This window comes from Larus michahellis, chromosome 9 (genome assembly GCF_964199755.1).
Source record: "Larus michahellis chromosome 9, bLarMic1.1, whole genome shotgun sequence".
Taxonomy (NCBI): domain Eukaryota; kingdom Metazoa; phylum Chordata; class Aves; order Charadriiformes; family Laridae; genus Larus; species Larus michahellis.
Window position 1 is genome coordinate 15,870,577 of NC_133904.1, and position 15,186 is coordinate 15,885,762.

Genomic DNA, 15,186 nt, shown 5'->3' on the forward strand with positions numbered 1-15,186 from the left:
TGTCCTCAGCAGATAGCCCTACTATATCTAGAAGTCACACTAATACATATATATGTTAGCAATTATGTTGTTAGTAAATTGCTCTCATTGAAGTGCCTCAGATATATAAACTACATAATTATTTAAAAGCTAAAGTACTGATAGTCTGAAAATGAAAGGAATGATATTGCAAAAGTTCCAAAGATGTAACCATTTAGAAAATTGTAAAAATTTTGGCTTGATGTAACTGGGTAAAAATAAAGAAATAAAAAAGCCCCACCATATAGAATTGTTACTGTAAAACCTGTATTATGAAGCATCCCTTTAGATCTGATATTTAATCCCAATTTATTTTCTTGGTGCCATCTTGTGGATAAAACAAAAATTACTGTGAAAAGCAATATAACTCAATGCAATTCCTGTCATGCTTCCGTGTGATCAGTCATGACTATAGTTAGTCCCCTTTACTGACATAATTTATAGAAAGTACAATATAAAAAGTATTACCAGAATCTTATTGTTTCAGATGCGTCTTATGGAGGAAAACTTGAGGGACCACCAGAGAGCTCAGGATGAGGCAATAACAAAAACTCAACTGCTAGAACAGACTGTGAAAGGCTTGGAGTATGAGCTGGAAGCCAAAAATCACTTAAAAGACGATCGGGCAAGACAAATCAAACTAATGGAGGTAAGAGACATTTTAAAGTGTTGGTATCTTATTTGGTATTTCACATGGATTCTGCCTGTGAAGAAACGAAATAACTTAATGTTTTTGATGAAAATCCACATAGTACTACTGCAGGAATTATTCTGGTATATGCTAAAGGTGATCTGTTAGCGTATTTATTGTAGGATGATGTGTTCTAAATTGCAATTGTTCTTTCATCGTTTTAATTGGTGGGAATGATTAAACAAGGAAATGAAACTTCTATTTTACCTCTGTCAGACAAACAATTCATTTCAAAAGCTTATCTAACTGCCATCTCTTTTTCTAGATTCTGTACGTGTTTTCAGAGGCATTTCACTTTTCAAGCCTATTCTTTCAGACAGTTTTGAGTCCTTGAAGTTTAAGGAAGAATGCCCTGGTAGCAATCTGAATGGGAAAGTAGTATGTTGAAATTATTTTTATTTGTTCCACTTAGGACAAGTTATCTCACCTGGAACTTGAGCTTGATGAAGAAAAGACTAATTCGGATTTGTTGTCTGAGAGGATCAGTAGATGCAGAGAACAGGTATTTGAACAAGTCTTCCAACTCTTGTATAATGATGAGGAAAAAGTGTTACTAGGATCTCAAACAATATTGATTAACTAAACAGTGATTAGCAATAGGGTTCATATAAAAAAAAAAGGTTCACAAATATGATTAAAGATACTCCTCCGTGTCACCACAAACTAATTTTTTCCTGTTTTCCTAACTGGAAAACTGACACAGATTGCATATAAAGACTGAAGACCAGAATCATCCTCTGATGTTCTTGATGCAGTGAGCTTCATCAAGTAATCATTGATGCATGCAGAGATGATGCTATCTTGGGCTTAGTTTTAGGCTATCAGAGAAAAACTGGTTGTAGAAAGTATCTTAGATTGAAAGATCACAATTCTTTAACCTTACTGAAAAGTAGGCCAGCATAATAGAGTCGTGATTTCGAAGAAGGAAGAGCTTAGGAAATTGTGGCATTAATTAGCGAAGTGAGCTGAACTGCAAGGTGCTGGCCAGTTTCAACAGAGAGGAGGCTTTTATTTTCATTACAAGTGTAGCAACTGATTAGGTGTATCCAAGATAAGACAGTTGGAAAGCATTTTCTACATAAAAACAGAAGTTGTTAGTTCCAGAAGTGTTATATGAGTAGAGAGCCTAGAATGTGGAGAAGAAAGATTTATTAATGAGGTTGTATGTCATGGGCCAGAAAATGTAAAGATAAAGTGAGATTTGCCAAGCTAAGTGAAACCTATCATAGTAATTCAAACAAATAACAAAGAAGTTCTTGACTGTATAAGTAGAAGGAAAAAGTTGTGGAAACTGTATGATGAGTTATCAATCAAGATAAAAAGTAATCCAGGTATGCCTCCTCAAATAAATGAATATTTTGCCTCTGTCTTCAGTAAGACAAGTGAACGTGCAGGTGGGGGGAAGTGGAGTGGGCTAATGGAAGCAAGACCATTGAGCTGGAAATCACTAAGTCTAAGAGAATTAGGAGTTCATTGTTCTGAAGAAAGAGGCCTTAATAATATTATTCAAGATTTCTGAAAGAACTGACATATGAAATTATAGGTCCTGGAACAAAGATGTATAATAAACCACAAAAGTAGAGAATAGGGTCTAATGAGTGAAAAAGTAACCAGAGCATCCATGGTCAAGTAGTCAGTAGTATGCAAGTTTTTGATTAGTCCATGGAAAGCAATATGGTGATATGGCTGTCTTGGAATATCATGGCCTCGACAATGTTCTTTGCCTTAGTTTTACATTCTGAAAAATGTGAAACTGATGCGTAACTTATAGCATGTCTACTACTGTACATTTACATTAAATACTAATGCATTAGTAATTTCCTAAAAGTCCAGAAGACAGTTTGCATTGAGGTACAACCCACGATAGTCTGTTCTATTTTCATTTCTCTTTCTTTCTCTAGAAAAAAAAGAATTGCTGACATTCTTATGAATAGCTTTAATTTCAGAGGGAGAACAGAAAGTAAAATGTTAGTTTCTATGTCTTTTCAGTGAAACTGTCTATTCCACTGAGACAGCTGGAGAGTTTTAAAGTGAGTTAGAGCTCAGCTTTCTTTCATTTATCCTTGAAAACATCAAGGCGCCATTACTATTTTTTTGGGACTCAGGTTACTGAGATTCTATTTGGTTGCAGAATAGCCTTTTTGCTATTACTCCATTGATATTGTATGGACTCCGAGTCAGTGGGTGAAATAGAATGTAAAGGATCCATAATAATGTGAGGTCACGCTATTGTTAAATTAGGAAAACTTTAATACCAGAGTCCGTACCCGTTCTGTAAGGCTGGGATAAAAGAACCTTAGTCATAGCTGCACTAGCTGGTACTATAGTAAGTTAATTTGCTAACTGAATGGAAACCTGAAATACCAAATTGTTACATAATGGGTAAAAGACGTGTTTATTTTGAGGTCTGGAGTTTCTCATTTCACACATGAGTTACAAAGGTTGCTTTGTTTTGATTTTATGCCAGAATGACTAAGTAGTCAAATTACTGAAGAGTATTTCAGGGTCTGCTAAGCATTTATAATGACATGAGAAATTATAATGGATTGGTTTCGGTAATACCTGTATTTCTGTAAATTTTTTTTATTATTATAAATGTGTTATTTTAATATACTGTTAATGAACTATAATACTGAAATTTCTAGTAAAAACAAATTGAAACAACTGGTTCTATTTTACATAAAACTAAATGTTTGAATAAACATTGGTAAGGCTGATAGTTCACATTTCATTTACCATGAAATGTTATCCTTTTTTAATTTAAACACCCTTTTGAATCAGGGAATGTCTAGATGAGACACTGTTCTCATCCTCCGTACCTTGTTCTCAAGAAGTACCCCAACAAAGTGGAAACAGTAAAAAGTTTGGGGGAAAGGTGGATTGTATCCTGTTAGTTTTGAAATGATAGGTTATTAGCAACTCTGGAAAAGAGGATAGAAAGCTAGAGCACTCGGCTGCCCTTTGAGTCTAAAGCAAACAGAGACAGAGCACGTTTTAGTACGTAATGGTTTTTTTTTCCCACAAACAAGTGAAATGAAGTACCTCTTGCCATTTTGTTTTTGCAAACGTAATTGAAAAATACTTAAGATACCCTCATCAATTCTTGTATTCTGTGAAAACACAAACATGAGTCTATTGACTTCAGAATTGTTTCTAGTAAGTGTGAAAAATGGGCTAGTTAGTTTCCATGACAATTTTAGAATAGATATAGAAGGCTAAAATTGCATTGACTGCATCATTCACTTCTTTTTGGTAAAGTGTTCCCAATGGATAGCTGTATACTTCCTTTTTAGCTGGCACCAGGTGTGGGAAGCAAACAAATGAAAATGTGGACATTAAGGTTGCTTTTCAATTATGAAGGATCAAAGGGGTTTGTTTGGCTTTAGCTTATTTGTTTGTTAAGCATCGGTTTTTTGATCAAATACTTGAGAATTGTGTATGTAGGTATTTATATAGGCACACACATATACCTGTGTGTATATATATATTACTTTTCCCTACTTAGGTATTGACAAGAAACATAGGCTGTGAACCTAGTGCAAGATGGTAAACAATGTGATAGCATCTAAAATATTAGAAATCAAATTGCTTCCACTAATAATGCATTCAACATCTGCTTCTAATTCTACAGCTGGCACAAAACGCTGTTATGTCTAATAAAGCTTTGTAAAATCTGATACTATTGCTTTTCTCAATTCTTTGTTGCTGGCATTTTTCAAATCCAGCTGTGATAACTGTTGCCTTAAGCTGCAGAAATCGTTTCTTCTTTTAACGTAATTGGAATATATTAGATATATGAAAGCTCTGCATGGTACATACCCAGAGTCTATCTTAGCTGCTGTGAAAGAAGTGAAAAGTTTGAGCACATTTTGGCATAGAACTGCTTTTTTTCCTCTGTGCATGTTAATTATATGTTTACTAATGAAAAGTGCAAGGAGGTAAGTGAAAACAGTTTCCATCTCCCCTAGCAAGAATTGTGTCTTGCCTCCCTTCTCCTTTTACAAGCTCTTGTATATATTTGCACGTAGCTTTCTGATCCTAATCAGATATAGTACTTTTTCTCTCTCTCACTTTTTCTTCCTCTGTTTTTCTGTGAGGCTGCTTTTACCATGAGGTGTCCAACAACAGTAGCAGTCATCTTGGAAATTTACTAATTGTCCTCTAAATAATTCTTTAATTTGAGATCTTGGGAAGGTTGCACAAATTTGTCACAGCCTTTGAGCACAGTAAGAGCACAGTAGAACTTTAGAGTGGTCCATTGAGCAAGTCCCTACATAAAACAAAAACCCTTTCTTCGGTTAACAGTTGCATTTTTAATTAGTCATTCATTTTACTACAAATTTTGCTTTATTTTTTCTGTGTGTGTCTTCATGGCTAAAGCAATTACAGCTGAATAAATTCTATGTAATCCCTCACATTATAACTTTTTTTCATAGATTTAATGAATAAATGCAGCTATTGTATACATGAGTGTTTCTAATTTTAATATATAAAATAATATTTTAATATATTAATATATAAACCAATATTCTACTGTATAACATATAAAACCATATAAAACCTTTATTATTCTTAGGCTTCTATGTGACAATGAGAGCTTTTAGGAAAATACCCAGCTGTTGAGAACACAGCCACGTGCTAACATTTCGTAGTCCAGTGACTGTTATAACCTTAGTTTTCAGGAATGCCTTCTACTGTTTTGAAACCATACTGTGACATATCATATGCAACCGCATGCATTGCTACCATTGTTTGTATTCATATATTCGCTTAAAAGCTACAGAAACAGTGTAAACAACTTTTTTTAAGCATGTGATTAGCTAAGAATATATCTTTTAATATTATAATGCGGTAAAAACAGAAAAGCCCTAAGGTAAAATTTCATGTGTTGTACTTGTTTAACCTTCACATTCTTAGCATTGCTTTTGGTTTGTTTTTTTTTTATGCGAGAATTCCCAATGTCTTTTGAAAGACCTTTAGTGAGATAAATCTGTAACTTAGAGCTACTTAACTGTGATGGTGTGTTTATGCAAGTTCATATGTAACTGTGTGTAAAGCAGGGAAGAATGCTGTGGCCACTGAAACCTCTGTCAGTCTTTTTGCAGGTACGGTAATTGGCATAGATGTTCACTGTGGTTCCCCAGGTGATATTCATCATTGTAAACATTGCGCAGGGAATAGCACAAATGCTGCGGTAACATTAGCTGTGCCTGCAAAGGCATTTGTAAAACCTTGAGGGCAGTCTCGGCCGGAATGAGAGCAAGAAAAGTATTTGGGCACTGCAAGCTTTTTCCTTTAGCCCCAAAGTTTCAGTAGCAGCTGTTAGGCAGTTTAGATTTTCTCTTTGATTCTCAGTTATTTTTTTTCCAGTCAAGTCCAATAGTGAGATAAACCAAACTAATTCTGTATTCTTATCTTGATTCTGTATTGGTCAGGTAGTTTTTTAACTTCTTACATATGGAGAATATACTTTCCTTTTGGTTATTGAATATGCAACTGAAGTAGTCAAGAAACTGCAACCAAAGTTGTGTTTTAACAAAACAAAACCCACGCCCTCCCCAAATCCAGAAGTCAGTGCTCTCCTGGCATGACAGGCATAAAATGGACTGGAGGAGGGGACAAATGTTCATATCTAGTATGCATCAGAGTCCATTGAAAAAGAGCTATTACTACTCTCATGGACATAGAAAACTGTAATTGTCGGTAGAGTTTCTTGCTGAGTTCTAGGCACTTGTCTGCAGTTACCAGTTTGTGTTTCATAAAGGGAAACTTCAAAGTAGACTAGTCAGCAGCTTAAAGGTAAGGTGCCATTTCAGAGCTTCAGACTTATGTATGAAGAAAACAACTGTAGAAGGTGTTTGAAGACTGATGTGATGTTCCAGAACTCAGTTCCCTGCCACATGATATCTCTCTCATGTAACATTCTAGAATTCAGTTCCCTGCTACAGAATATATATACTGAACATCAACAATACCCAGTGTGGCCGGAAAATGCGTATAATAAGCACTGAGAATAACGCAGGCTTCCCAAAGCAGAAAATTTTGTTCAAGATTGTAATTGTAAACTTAATCTGAAATCATGCATATGTCTTGAGTTCTAAGAAAGAGCAAACTAATTCTCATTGCATACATATATGTACTTTATGTATGTATGTGTATATATACATACACACAGTATCATACAGATAAATGTAAATTAAATCTTTTACTAAAATTTCTGTCTTTTCTTTCTATAATAGATTGAACAAATGAGGACAGAGCTACTTCAGGAAAGAGCTGTAAAACAAGATTTGGAGTGTGACAAAATTTCACTGGAAAGACAGGTAGTTATGGCTGGCATATCATCACGCTAGCAAGATAACAGGCTTGGTATCTGCCTTCATTAGGAAATTCAAATAAGCATTTAAGGAATACAGTATTTGGTAGCTGGCACTATCATAGAATCATAGAATAGTTTGGGTTGGAGTGGAGTCATCTAGTCCAGTCCCCCTGCCATGAGCAGGGACATCTTCAATGAGATCAGGTTGCTCAGAGCGCCGTCCAACCTGGCCTTGAATGTTTCCAGGGATGAGGCATCGACTGCCTCTCTGGGCAACCTGTTTCACCACCCGCATTGTGAAAATTTTTTTCCTTTTATCTAGCCTAAATCTACCCTCTTTTAGTTTAAAACCATTACCCCGTGTCCTGTTGCAACAGGCCCTGCTATCCCACCGTGGTGTGCTGCTGGAAGTATTAGTAAGAATAAATTAAAAACTATGAGTATCTTAATATTGATAGCCAAAATTATAATCTTGAATTATGTCTTCTCTTAGTATTTTTTTCTTTCTGTACTCCCTGTTTTAGCTTGTGGTTTGTCACAATTTATGTATTTCATATAGTAAACACTCATACTGTGCATACATCTGTTTATGTAATAAGACTTTTTTGTTGTAGTGAATGCAGGCATCTCTCTAACACACAAATTCTGTCTATACATTGGAGCATCAGACACCTTAAAAAAAAGAAACGTGACAGTTGATACGGTACGCTTGTTTTAGAATAAAACTGAAATATCAGTATAGAAACTTTTAAAAAGCACATACACAGAAAAGACTGTAGAATGTCAAAGACACTGTTAGCCAGTTTAGCTGTAAATCCTTTGCTTTTGGAGGAGCTATTCTTCAAAGTCTTAACAGTACTTCGGGAACACTGTTGAAGGTAGATCATAATTTTAAGCAGTTGTGATTTTAGTCGAGTACTTTCTTCTGTCTGAAGACATGCCTCTGAAAGAAAAGATACAGATTTGGTAGAGAACTGCTCCTCTCTTGTCTAGGAAGGAATATGACGCATGTTTCAATATCTGTGATGGAAAGTACATTAAAAATACTTCTAGCTTTTTGCAAGATTTTATTATGCATCTCTGTGGTCTTTGAAAGGAAGATTACTATCATAGCCTCTAGCTGAGATCCAGAGGAAAGCTATCGTAGCAAGTCATAGTCTTATTGACAGTCTCAAGAACGTAAACAGATTATAATGGGAATTTAGAGAACATGTTTATACCAGACACCTAATTTGGTGCCTTAAATTATGTGAAATTGAACCTATCTTAATTGTTTGAGAAAAAAAGAATGCCACCTACTGGTATATCCCATGTCCATCCTTATACTTTAGTTCTGACTTTCCTATTGTAGCTTTTTCAGTGTTTGAGATCCGAGATCATGGTTTGAAGTTCTGTAACAAAGAACTTTTATTTTCTGTTCCTCATGTAACTACTCTTTCTTTTTTGGCAACTTTATCTCTAGGTCCCCATTGAAAACCCGAATTACCTAGCCTCATAAAAATTAAAGTGTAAATCTGAGCAAAAAGTTGGCTTTTACAAATCCTGCAGCTTGCAAAGTTTTTCAAACTATTTATGTAGTAGGAGTAGCATTGAAGATAAGAAAGAGGGGAAAAACCCACAGTAACAGCTTTGATAGAGTAAAGCAATACTGGATGCAAGTAATTTCTTTGTCTGCTTGTTTTATCCCGAGTGAATTACAGGGGAAGAATACAGAATGTGACAAAATAATTGTATGGAGAATAAGACAGATCCAACGGTACTTGAAGAATTTTGGCATATTAAAAAATGCCGTTGGAAGGGACTTGCAACAATCTGAAGTTCAAAGGTCCATTTAACCCTAAAACTTTAACTCAAGCTTAACGCTAAATACTTTTGTAGTAAACAGTAGAATCTCACTGACTCTCTTTTTCCATATTTACTAAATTAAAAATATACTTAGAACCTTATGTTTGTCTGGAGAAATTTATTTTGTGTTAAGGTGATATTTGTTAACATGAGCACGTATGTAGTAATCAATTATGTTCCAACTATAGAACAAAGACTTGAAGAGCCGAATCCTTCACCTGGAGGGTTCTTACCGATCCAGTAAAGAGGGACTCGTTGCTCAAATGGAAGCAAGGATCACAGAGCTAGAAGAACGACTTGAAAATGAGGAGAGGTGAAACTAGTTGTGTACAATCAAAACATGCATGTTTATGTTTGTTATATGGCCTCTTGCTAATGCTAAGTCTCTAATACAGTTAACTTGATTTGTTTTTTCTCACAAGCACCAAATTAAAATGATTACTGTTTCATACAAGTATTGTGAATTTTCTTTTTGAATGAAAGCACGCTGGAAGTTGCCTTATAATTTTAAAACTGGGCACAGTGCTAAGATGGTTCCATACCTCTATTATTTTATAAATATCTGGTATCGATACCAGGCTTAGAAATGCTAACTATAGTTTAACACTTCCATTTTCATGTTCACGTCATTGTTTAATCTTGGAGGAACGTATTTTTTTTCTAAATGTTGCTCTGAAGACAGAAAAACATCCCCTTAGTGGTTTATGCTTTTGAACAAATTTATTTATATGTTGCATGGAATCAGTAAATCAAAGCAGAGCCCGTTAGTATTTATGTAATTCTTAGAAATTTGCTACGGAATGATGTCAGCAGGATTTGGAAGTATTTAAGTTCCTTTTTTTACAAGCCTGTCTTTTGTTTGTTTTGTTTTTTCTAGGGATAGAGCTAATTTCCAACTAAGTAACCGCAGACTTGAGAGAAAAGTGAAGGAGTTAATGTTGCAAGTAGATGATGAACATCTCTCATTGACTGATCAAAAGGACCAGGTAGAGGGAAAGATTAGTAGGCAAATATCTGATATGAATCCTATTAGCATAAATCATCATTTATAAAAGATATGAGAAGAATATAGTTAGATACTGTTTACACTGTTGTTTATGAACTCCCATTTAGTCAGATTTGCAGTTCCCATTGTCACCAGGTTCTTTTGTCTAGTACTAAATTGTTATTAATTTCTAAAATTATGAAAATGAAGCACTTACAGAAGCAATGCTATAATTATTTTAAGAAATAAAGCCAACAACAGGCACTATATGATCATATAAATATATACATCAAGATACGATCCTATAAATACGTACACAAACAGATAATATATTCTGTTTTGCCACCATAAATTTTTTCTAAAGAAAGAAGCTATTTATTATTAAATATAGGCTATAAGTATTAAGCATACATTGATATTCTAAGAGCAATGTGCTCTACCATTCCTCTGGTCTTTGTTGATTCCTTGCTCAAAATGTTTTTTGTTTCACTACATGAGTCAAATAGTTAATATTCTGCTTAAAAATTGAACAGTATGTTTCAAATTGCAGTCATTTGTTAAAGGAACAATCTTTTCAAATCCTCTTGGTTTTTAAAATGTATTTTATAGTATCTGTCTGGTAAAGTTGGGTAACTTAGGCACACTGGTATCTCCAGTCTTCCCATATTGATAACTGGCTCTTGCTATCACATAGTACTGTCTTACCCTACCAAAGCTATGTTTGCTTGTAGCTGTTTTTTCTTCTTAAAAAATTGTATCCCATCACTTTTCTCAAAGTCTAATGCTGACTTTCGAATATTTCTGAAGCATAGGATTACAGTGTCACTACACTGGCAAAGTCGTGTCTTTATTCTCCCTCTCATAGATGCTGGAAGAATAAAATTCCTTTATTAAAATAGTCTTCTAATCAGCTGACATGTAAATATTTCAGTTGAGTTTGCGTTTGAAAGCAATGAAACGTCAAGTTGAAGAAGCTGAAGAAGAAATAGACAGACTGGAAAGTGCTAAAAAGAAACTCCAGAGAGAACTGGAAGAGCAACTAGACATGAATGAACAATTGCAAGGACAACTTAACACTGCAAAGAAGGAATTAAGGTAGGATGGTTTGTCAGACCTAATAATTATGTATCACACCACCACTCACAACATTGATCTGTTGCTCCTGTAGTCCATGAACTGAGGGCTTCCTCTAACAAACTTCAAGTTTGTCATTGGCAGATAGAGTTTAAGAGACAGACCTGTGAAACTCTTCTGTATTTTCTTTCTCTACAAATGTTCTCCAAATCATTTCAGGGTGCTCTAGGTGCCCAAACCTTCTTTCCAAGATCTGCCTGCTGAATTAAGTCACTGAGGCAGGGAATAAAAAATGGAAAAACACCCTTATCATTTGTAGTAATAAAAATTTCCTGCTAATGACTGAGAGGACCAGCTATCCTGTGTTTAGTTTTCCTCAGACATCTTTGAATGTCTTGGTCTGCAAAGTTTACAGTTTCTCCTTGCTGTGACTTCAGTTAAAGGTGCTTAAAAATATGATTGATCGATGTTCATTCTCTTGCATAAACCACGCCTGTTGGAGCACAAGTTTCTTTGACATCCTTTAAAAATATAAATCCTACCTGTCAATGTTTTAAGCTTTGCATAAGTGTTCTGCATGTAGATGTGCAGTTTTAATGGCAAAGATGTCTGTGTTTTTGTTTTAGTAGACTGAAGAAGTCGCCAAGTAAAGTGTTGGCTGATTCTGATGATGATGATGACGATGACGATGACGATTTCAGTACGGATGGCGATAGTCTCTGTGAAGTTCCTTCAAGAAATAACTTTTCAAAAGCTGATGACACAAAAATATAAACAAGTGTTGAATCTGTCATTCCTTGAAAGTACTGGAAGAATAATGTAAATTTTCAAGAAACTGGATATTCTAGAAGCCAAATAACATAAAGGGATTTAAGAGTTGGGAATATAATGTTTCCATCCATGCTGTGCCATTTTCTTATTTAGATCTCCCCTGTTTATTATAGAAAACAGGATTGCATTATAAACCAGCTATAAAATATGGATATAGATATATAACTGCTACTGAAAACATAAGGATAATGTTTCACATTGGAAATATGATTTTTCTAAAATTCTTTTTAAGTAAAAAGCCATTTGAAACTAATTCAAAATTAGTTTGTAATTATTAAAAGATTTTCCCTAAAATTAAGGAAACCACAGAAGGTTATTTAATAATTGTAAGTAGGGGGAAATGATGTATAAAATGTAAATATTTTAAACCTGATCTTTTTATTGACTAGTACTATTTTGTAAAGTTTCAAATATTATATAAATCAGCTTCATATGTAAAGTACGTAAATTTATACTGAAGGCTGTATTTGGGTTTTGACTAAGAAGAAAACAAATGAAAATGAATACTTTTTGTTCACTACAGAGCAGACTGACAGTTCCTGAGCCAGGAAGCGCATTCCCATTTTAAAACCAGTGCAAGTTTCATTGTATGTATTCTGTATATTAGAGATCAACTGTTAATCCTGCCTGTTGACTTTAAAAGGACCATCATACCTGCATGATGAGTGAGGCTTGCTTACAGCTTTCCCGTAAGCTTCGTTTGGGAAGCTTTCTGTTCTTAGTAGGGAAGGGTGAGAACGAGTTAGTTACTACTTGGCATCTTTCATTTCCTGAAATGGGCTCCATACTGCCAGGGGCAGAATGTTAGAAGCCTACTCATTTGAGGGCATCAGGACAGGCTTATCTTAAAAGTCTCTAAGGAGCCCCCCTCATTCCAGTAAAATTACTTGTAGTCTTTGAATTAAGTACATGCTTAACTTTATTCTTTAATTGATCCCAAAATCTTGTGCACCTAGCAAGAAATTGCACCAAGGAAACACAAAGCATCTGATACTTCTTTCTAACCTGTTCTTGAGCATCTGTTTGTGATGTAGTGCAGTGTATGGTCATATATGCAGATGTATGTTAGATTTCGGTTTACAGAACTATCTGCATTTTGGGTGATCCATCTGTTCAACAAACTTTGTGGGAAATTTAAAAGAAAAAATTGCAGATTTTATTTAAAAAGCATTTTCCATTTATTGCTGAAAATACAAAACTATTTTTTTTGCCATTTATATTACACCAGACTGTTTTTGCTCCTTTGCAAATCTAGAATTCGAAGGAAAGGGCACTACTACATAATTTTGTTGATAAACCATAGCTAAGTTCTATCTGATTATTAGTATTTGTCCCCAGTTATGGGTCAGTGAGGACTTCTTCATTGAATGGCCCAAATAGTAGCATAATTGTGAAAATACTTTAACCTGGAGTTGCTGGGAGCTTCCCTTACTCCCACAAAGGCATCTGCTGAAGAGGACAAATTTAACAGCTCTGAAAGTGAGGCTGATAGGCTTGGTTAAGGCAAAAGTTCTGACAATGGCAGTATCCGTTTTCATACAATTATACGAAATGAAAGTCCTGCCTGCGGGATCAGAAATATATTCATGCATAGCAGATTACAGATTCTTTTGCCATGTAATTCCCTCCAACTTGATTTTGATGGTTTGAGGTATACAGGAAGTAATAGGAACAGCATAGTTGTATACTCTGAATTTTGTATATCTTTTCAAGTAGCATATAATTTTTTTTGCAGTACTAGCTTTACTGTTTTCACAACATAGAAACTGCCATTCCTCCAAGAAGATCTGCACTATACTGTATTGACAATCATCATATGACCTGCTGTGATCTATTTTTTGTTGTTTCATTTGCATGTTTATGTAGGCTTAACTTTAAACAGCTGATTCCAATCTCCAGTACTCTGTCCTAATGTTCATAGGTGACTATTATTTCAGACCACTGGAAGAAAATCACTTAATAATGCATCTACCTCCAGTTACACTAAACTGTAAAAAAATAAATAATTTTCACTTAAAATAAACAGCCAGACAGCTCTTTCAGTTCTACTTTGTATGTGCACTTAGATTGATATGACAATTGAATTTCACGTGGAAGATGCTTGTGTTTAAAATATAACAAAAATAGTTATCTGGGAAATACTGATGCTGTAAACAGGTTTCTGCATTTTCTTCTTTTTGGATAGCTGCTTTCTTTGTAACTTGGTGAAGCAGGTGGTGGGTGTAAATATCTAGAAGACACCTTTTCTCATTTGAACTTATAAGTTAGGAGGAGGGAGACGCGTTGTTGCAGACTCCTAGTGGGAGTGATCCTCCTTATTAGACCTCCCTTCCTCTATGTGTCTTCATAAAAAGAACTGATCTTTAATTTGTTCATTTAGACTCGGAAATGGCATTTCCTGTTTAGAGTTCTGAAATGATATGACTGAAATAAAAGAAAATCTTAAGATGTTGAAAAGGGTATTTCAACTCATTCACAAAACAGTTGTAGCTTTGTTTCTCGATACACGCTAGCTTGTTCCCGCTAAAATTCTATTCTACCTAAATATAATGTTCTTCAAAGCTGTGTAAGATTAATATTGCCATATTCAATTCCTGACAACTTGTTCCTTAAGAGGACTTATATGGTCATTTATTAATTTATAATTCTTTGTTTTGGGAATCAAATCCAAGTTCTGTTTTGAAAATTTTCACTAATCTGTTATGGTCTGGCAGAGGCTCTTGGTTTTCTGAGCCTACTTTTGTAGATAGGAAAATACAAGTTAACTTCTACAATGGCAATAGCTATATAATGCAAAATACGTAAGTTTAAAACTAATTCAAGTGAACAAAACCCTCCTGTCCTCCATAGACTCATTCACTGGCCAAGTAATAAAATTAAAGATATTCTTCACATATAATGGATTTTAATGACTTTGAGTTTGGAAGGCATCTCTTTTCATGAAAGCGTTAGGGTCTTTTGGATGTCGTGTGTTTTTACTGTATGGAGAAAGAAAAAGGAAAAGCCGTCATTTGCTGTCTGCTGTACCTGGTTCCCTGCACTGTATTTTATTTAAGGAAAACCCTGTACTATGCAAATACTTTTTTTTATTGTTCAGTCATTAGGCAGGTTTCTCCCCAAAATGTAATCTCTTGGCGATGAGACTATAACTTGTTGATTAATTTGCCTATTCCTCTGATTTATCCTCATTCTTCTCAACTTAATTGTTTCCCTTTTCCTGATTAAATAATCTGTTCTGATTTATAGCTGATTTTCTAAACTATTCCAGAAGCCATGTGCGTTTTTTACAGACCAGCTGTGTGCTTTGCTGAGTGAGCTACACAGTGCAGTAGATTCAGCTTTTTTTTTTTTTTCTAGATCATGCAGCATATTTCAGTAATTCAATGTTGATGCTTTTAGCTTACTGGAGCATCCTATCGTATG

General features: G+C 34.8%; 1 protein-coding gene across 5 annotated transcripts in view; it reads left to right on the forward strand.

Annotated features, from left to right (window-relative positions):
- CGNL1 (cingulin like 1) overlaps nt 1–14,220 on the forward strand; it is a 66,622-nt gene extending 52,402 nt beyond the window's left edge. For 4 of the 5 annotated variants that reach the window (XM_074601863.1, XM_074601861.1, XM_074601866.1 and 1 more), the window contains 7 exons: nt 506–667; nt 1,122–1,211; nt 6,949–7,032; nt 9,062–9,186; nt 9,751–9,859; nt 10,790–10,953; nt 11,559–14,220. In XM_074601863.1, coding sequence (XP_074457964.1) covers nt 506–667; nt 1,122–1,211; nt 6,949–7,032; nt 9,062–9,186; nt 9,751–9,859; nt 10,790–10,953; nt 11,559–11,706 — 882 coding nt within the window. In that variant the 3' untranslated portion in view covers nt 11,707–14,220. The remainder of the gene's footprint in view (nt 1–505; nt 668–1,121; nt 1,212–6,948; nt 7,033–9,061; nt 9,187–9,750; nt 9,860–10,789; nt 10,954–11,558) is intronic. The other variant, XM_074601864.1, reaches the window with a different exon arrangement.
- Nucleotides 14,221–15,186: the final 966 nt, after the last annotated feature.